At 44.5% G+C, this 6,935-nt stretch overlaps 1 protein-coding gene across 1 annotated transcript; it reads left to right on the forward strand.

The window, feature by feature from the left end:
• The first annotated feature begins 2,160 nt into the window (after window positions 1-2,160).
• Window positions 2,161-6,705, forward strand: LOC100969533 (histone H2B type W-T). The gene is made up of 3 exons (XM_003819650.6): window positions 2,161-4,680; window positions 5,104-5,162; window positions 6,389-6,705. The coding sequence occupies exons 1-2, from the start codon at window positions 4,190-4,192 to the stop codon at window positions 5,138-5,140; spliced, it is 528 nt and encodes a 175-aa protein (XP_003819698.1). The 5' UTR covers window positions 2,161-4,189; the 3' UTR covers window positions 5,141-5,162; window positions 6,389-6,705.
• Window positions 6,706-6,935: the final 230 nt, after the last annotated feature.

Genomic DNA, 6,935 nt, shown 5'->3' on the forward strand with positions numbered 1-6,935 from the left:
ACTTCAGCAAATCCTCAGGATACAAAATCATTGTGCAAAAATCACCAGCACTCTTGTACATCCACAACAATGCACCCGAGAGCCAAATCACGAATGAACTCCCATTCACACTTGCCACAAAAAGAATAAAATGCCTAGGAAGACAGCTAGCCAAGAAAGTGAAAGATCTCTACAAGGAGAACTACAAACCACTACTTAAAGAAATCAGAGGTGACACAAACAAATGGAAAAACACTCCATACTTATGCATAGGAAGAATCAGTATCGTTAAAATGACCATACTTCCTAAAGTACTTTACAGATTCAATGTTATTCCCATTAAACTACCGTTGACATTCTCCCCAGAACTGGAAATAATATCCTGAAATTCACGTGAAACCAACAAAAGAGCCCGTATAGACCAATGCAATCTTAAGCAAAAGGAAGAAAGCTGGAGGCATCACACTACCTGACTTCAAACTATACTCCAGGGCTACAGTACAGGTACAAGAACAGACACACAGACCAATGGAACAGAATAGAGAATGCAGAAATTATTATTATTGTTGTTGTTGTTATTATTATTTTGAGACAAACCCAGAAATTAAGACTGCACGCCTACAACTATATGATCTTCGACAAACCTGAAAAAAAGCAAGCAATGTGGAGAGGATTCCCTATGGAATAAATAGTGCTGGAGGTGCTGGCTAGCCATATGCTGAAGATTGAATCTGGACCCCCTTCCTTACACCATATACAAAAATGAACATGAGATGAATTAAAAACCTAAAAGTAAAATCCAAAACTATAAAAACTCTAGATGACAACTTAGGCTACACCATTCGGGACATGGACACCAGTACCAGGCAAAGATTTCATGACTAAGATGCCAAAAGAAATTCCAACAAAAGCAAAAATTGACAAATGGTATCTAACTAAATTAAAGAGCTTCTGCACAGCAAAAGAAACTCTCAACACAGTAAACACACAACCTACCGAATGGGAGAACATTTTTGCAAACGATGCATCTGACAAAGGTCTAATATCCAGCATCTGTAAGGAACTTAACCACATTTACAAGAAATAAACCAACAACCCCATTACAAAATGGGCAAACGACATGAACAGACATTTCTCAAAGGAAGACCTACATAGGGCCAACAAGCAAATAAAAAAAAGTCAACATCACTGATGTTAGAGAAATGCAAATCAAAACCACAATGAGATACCATCTCATATCAGTCAGAATGGCTACTATGATGAAGTCCAAAAATAACACATGCTGGCAAGTTTGCGGAGAGAAAGGGACGCTTATGCACGGTCTTTGGGGGAGCGCAAATTATTTCAACCATTGTGGAAGACAGTGTGGCAATACCTGAAAGACCTGAGGTCTGAAATACCATTCGACCCAGCAATGCCATTACTGGGCATATACGCAAAGAAATAGAAATCGTTCTATTATACAGACGTGTGCATGCGTATGTTCATTGCAGCACTGTTCACGATAGCAAGGACATGAAATCAACCCAAATGCCCATCAATGATAGGCTGGATAAGGAAACTGTGGTACACATACACCGTGGAATACTATGCCTCTATAAAATAGAACGACACCATGTCCTTTGCAGGGACTTGGATTGAGCTGGAGGCCATTATCCTTAGCAAACTACTGTAAGAACAGTGATATGGTTTGGCTTTGTGTCCCCCACCCAAATCTCACCTTGAATTGTAATTTCCATACTCTCCCTGTGTCAAGGGTGGGACCACATGGAGGTGACTGAACTGTGGGGGTGCTTTCCCCCATGCTGTTCTCATGATAGTGAGTGAGTTCTCACAGGATCTGATGGTTTTAGAAGGGGCTTACCCCTTCACTCTGCACTTCTTCTCCTTCCTGCCACCACGAGAAGAAGGACGTGCTTGCATTTCATTCCACCATAATTGTAAGTTTTGTGAGGCCTCGCCAGCCCTGTGGAACTGTGAGTCAATTAAATCTCCCTCCTTTATAAATAACCCAGTCTCAGCTATTTCTTCATAGCAGCGTGAGAACAGACTAATACAAGCAGCAAACCAAATAGTGCATGTTCTCACTTGTAAGTGGGAGCTAAATGATGAGAACACATGGACACATAGAGAGGAACAACACACACTGGGGCCTATCGGAGGGTGGAGAGTGGGAGGAGGGAGAGGATCAGGAAAAATAACTAATGGTTACTAGGCTTAACGCCTGGGTGATGAAATAATCGGCACAGAAAAGCCCCATGACACACGTTTACTTCTCTAAAATACCTGTACATTCTGTACATGTACCCCCGAACTTAAAATAAAATGGAAAACACCCTGATGCAATAAAGATTATGACTATATTAAAAATTAAGGAAACAGGCAGGGCGCAGTGGCTGATGCCTGTAATCCCAGCACTTTGGGAGGCTGAGGTGGATGGATCACTTTAGGCCAGGAGTTCAAGGCCAGCATGGCCAACATGATAAAACCCCGTCTCCACTAAAAGTACAAAAATTAGCCGGGTGTGGTGGCGCATCCCTGTAGTGTTAGCTACTGGGGAGCCTGAGGCAGGAGAATCTCTTGAACCCAGCAGGTGGAGGTGGCAGTGAGCTGAGATCGCACCAATGCACTCCAGCCTGGGTGACAGATTGTTTTCTCAAAAAAAAGAAAAAAAAAAGAATTAGAGAAACAAAATAAGGACTATATATTACAATTTTGCATCACGTAGATGATGGGAACATCCTGTGAGAGCAGCTCATGCCATAGTCACCACTGGCTCAGGCAATAAAGGCTTTCCAGCCCTTGAGGCACCACAAGCCATGGCTGAAAGTGTGAGGAGGTGACCCGGAAATGAACCAGTGAGAGCCTCCCTGGGAGGTTTAACCTTGCAGATTGTGAAGAAAAACGATGTGGCTCTTTCCCTGTTTTTTGTTTGCTTTTTTTTTTTTTAAGAAAAATATCATGCTGACTTACTGATATGAATACAGAGATTGTTGTGGACAGGTCTCTTGTGCCTTGTACTAAACTACGAGAAGGATTGTCTTGCTAAACGTTTAAGTAGATTTATAAGATCATCATTTGTAAAGGGGACTGTTCAGAAATGGTGTACTAGAGTTCAGTCACGGAGCTTACCATATACGATCTTATCTAACAACAAAAATGAGACTTTTTGTCCTTCTTAATCGTGAACCGATTTATTAGGAGTAGAATAAGTTGTTTGCTAAAGACATGACAGGAAATACACTTGAAAGCCTGACCTTTGAAATGACAGTTCATCGATGACCTTTATTTCTTCAGCATTTCTTAAGAATCTTTCTTGTTCAATTCCTGCAACTTAATGTTACTTAAATGCATTTAAGGAATGCCTTTGCGTGTATTATCAGAGACTCTTGAAAGCTCTGTTTCTAACTTGAACATAATTTCCATTTCTGGAATCCCTTTCTCTCCCTCAGGGGCTTCCTAGGAGATTTAAGGCGATGTTTTTTAACCCAATATCTCTTAAACTTATTAGCCATTTCCAGCTTTTGAGTTGTGATTTGTGGTGGTTGCTTTGCTTTCCTTTTTTTTTTTTTTAATTATTTTTTTAAACCTGGTCGATGTCGAGTGTTGTCATATGTTTTTAATAAAAGTGCCTTTCTGTTTCTATTGTCTGCTTGGAGGCTGGGGTATGGCCATTTCTCATTCTCCTGATTCACGGAAGATGTTGATCAGTACTGAAGCCCGGAGCCAGACCGCTAGGTCCTTTGATGCCCAGGCGGCCATGTCTGGGAGTTCCTGCTCAAGCCAGGGTGGCTTAGCCCAGGATAACAGTAGCTTCTGAGATGGGTGAGAATTGTTCCACACGTGGCCACAGTCATTCTTCCGGCATAATGGACTTGGGCTCAGGAGGTCTGTCTCTCTTCAGGGATCATGAGCTGAAATTGCTAAACTTTGGGAGTTTTCAGTGACACCCTTCAAAGTGCTCACAGTGTGGCATGGATCAGCTGAGAAGGGCGGATGCGCTTTTGCCCCGTGAGGCATCTATCTGTGTAACTTTCTCCGAGCTGGGCCACAAGGGGCGCTTAGGCCCGCAGACGCCCACTGTGATTGGTTGACGAGATGCCACGCAACGGGACCATCCAGTAACCTTCAACGCAGGTAGGTTTGCTGAGAGGCTCCCTGCGTGACACTTCATCCAATCAGACGTGAAGCTGGCCCGAGACGTGGAGCCATGCTGCGTACCCAAGTGCCCCGGCTTCCCCGGTCCACAACCGCCATTGTCTGGTCGTGCCATCTAATGGCCGCTGCCTCCGCCATGGCTGGACCTTCCTCTGAGACGACCTCTGAGGAACAGCTGATCACCCAGGAGCCCAAAGAGGCCAACTCCACGATGGCCCAGAAGCAGAGCAAGCAGAGGAAGCGAGGGCGCCATGGGCCCCGCAGGTGCCACTCCAACTGCCGCGGGGACAGCTTCGCCACCTATTTCCGCCGGGTGCTGAAGCAGGTTCACCAGGGCCTCAGCCTTTCCCGGGAGGCCGTGAGTGTCACGGATTCTTTGGTTCATGACATATTGGACCGCATCGCCACCGAGGCTGGTCGCCTGGCCCGCTCCACCAAGCGCCAGACCATCACTGCCTGGGAGATCCGGATGGCTGTGCGCCTGCTGCTGCCGGGGCAGATGGGCAAGCTCGCCGAGTCCGAAGGCACGAAGGCTGTCCTCAGGTACACCAGGAGCAAGTGCGCTCCCTCAGGAGCACCCGAGCACCACGGGAACCCAAAGGGTCTTTTCAGAGCCACTGAATGTGGCCTGAAAGACCAGTGGCTCGCCAAGGGGGGGACACCACCGGAGGCTGGGGTGGGTGGTGCCCTTCCGACTTGGGGGGCATGTGGCGTGTGGCATTCTGCGATGTTTCAAGCATTTTCCCCTCAGTACTAAACATTGTCAGCTCCAATATATCTGTAGTGCAGTTTGCTCCAAGGAAAAATAGTGGGTGTTTCCGTGATCGTGTTTCATTTCCTCAGTTTCGTAAACGGTCATTTTTGTTAGTTATGTTTCTAGGTTATCTATATGGTGATATTATTACTGCACTGATCTTTACCTTTTTCTGTCTCATTCTCCTGTGACTGGATGGTGGAATTTTCCAGAACTTCACTGTATGCCATACAGCAACAGAGAAAGTGAATACGCTGATACAAGAAGCAAGGTAACCCTCCTAAATGTTTTCAACACCGCTCCCATCACGAATCCATGTAAATAAGCAAATGAGGCCAAGTTACAGTGTACATACAGCTAAATAAAATTTTCAAGAATCCATTCATTTTCCAGCTTCCTCGACTCTGAGATCACTATTGCAGTTCATTCTTTTTTTGCCATGACGATAATCTTTTCGTTTCTTTTTAAACAGAAACCTTCGTTACTTCCAGGTTTGTGTCAGTAGGCTTAGGGAGTGTCCACGGAAATGGCTCATGCCCTAGTGTTCAGTGGTGTAGCCAATGAGTGACTTGCAGTCTATGAGCAACAGTCATTGTCCCAATGTGGGGGCAGTGAACCAGGCTGAACCCACAACAGCCTTGCACTGATATGCAGTCTGGTGTTTGGGGGGACAGGGTTGTGATTCTTTACCTGATGTTTTTGTTTTCAGCGTTTGTAATCATGGTCATTTAAGGATATGAATCCAGTGCTAGGAGTAGTATATGTTCCTTGCCCCTAGCATCAAGTTATGCAGAGGATGGTCAGCCTTTAGGAGAAGTTAGATAATGCTTATTTCCTCAAGAGATTTGCATATTAATATTCATGTTAATGTTAATATAGGTTAGCTTTCATTGTGCTTTCTTCTGGGTCCCAAGTCTTTGTATTTTTAGCACTTTTTCCTATGACTGTATTGTTGAATTTCAGAGCAGCTGCTGACTTTGCCATTGCTTTTCTTTTCAGAGGATCTCCAGCCGCCTGAGTATGTGGACAAGAGAACATACTCTGGGATTGCGACCCATAGGAATTTATTGTATTGTGCCTTGAAGCTCAATATGTGGCCATTTTTGTCAAATGTTTCCCGTGAATTTTGAAACATCTCATAAACAACCCTTCTCCTTCATACGTAGAAACCAGTAAAGGGTGGCACTCTCAGTCAAACCATGAAACAAAAGCTGGGTAAATGACAAAAATCAAAATTTTCTTGAGCCCATCAGAAGTGGGAAAGAACCACCCCAGATGGCCCAACACATAGCCAGATAGATTATTCCACCTTTGGCAGAGGACCGTTTGGTCAAGAGGGAAATGGGGGCATGGCAGGATAGTAGCCAGAGCTTCCCTGAGTAGTGCATTTGGGCAGCGTGGGCAGGTCACCTCCAGAGCTCCACTTGGGCTCCGTAGAGAAAGGATGTAGAGCCAAGAAGTCCCCTCATTGGGATTTGCTACTTTCTGTTTTTGCAGAATATTAGAAAAATGTCATGAAAATAGTTGAAGAGAAATGCTCACTGCACAAGGAGACCAAGAAAAACCCCCCACGAAATCAGCCACAACTAAATCGCTCTGGACGGTGCCGCCAGGTGACCCTACATGTCCGGAGCAACACTTTGAAAACCAAAGACGCTTGGCAGAACCCTGTTCCTTTCCAGAGACAGAGCTGTGTACCTGGTCTAAAACACCGCATCTCACTCAGTGACTTATTTCTCATTATGCTAATTGTTTTTGCTTTAAAGCGCCAATCTTTCTGTCAAATGGGACATACAAATAAATTTCTAAAATTATCCTTGCATGTCTACTGGGTAATTTGACATGTCTTTTTCAGAAACCGTATCCATTGGGATATTTTACCCTGGAGTGTGTGTTTTCCATTTGTAAATTCAGAAATGAATGAGGAGCATTAGTAAAACAGCGTTAACAATGAACTCTGATTGGGCTGTGGGGAGTGAAGAGTGAGAGTTCAAGGGGACTGATGCCGGTGAGTTATAGGAAGAAAGAGAAAAAGGCTGCTTTG

Source organism: Pan paniscus, chromosome X (assembly GCF_029289425.2).
Source record: "Pan paniscus chromosome X, NHGRI_mPanPan1-v2.0_pri, whole genome shotgun sequence".
Classification (NCBI taxonomy): domain Eukaryota; kingdom Metazoa; phylum Chordata; class Mammalia; order Primates; family Hominidae; genus Pan; species Pan paniscus.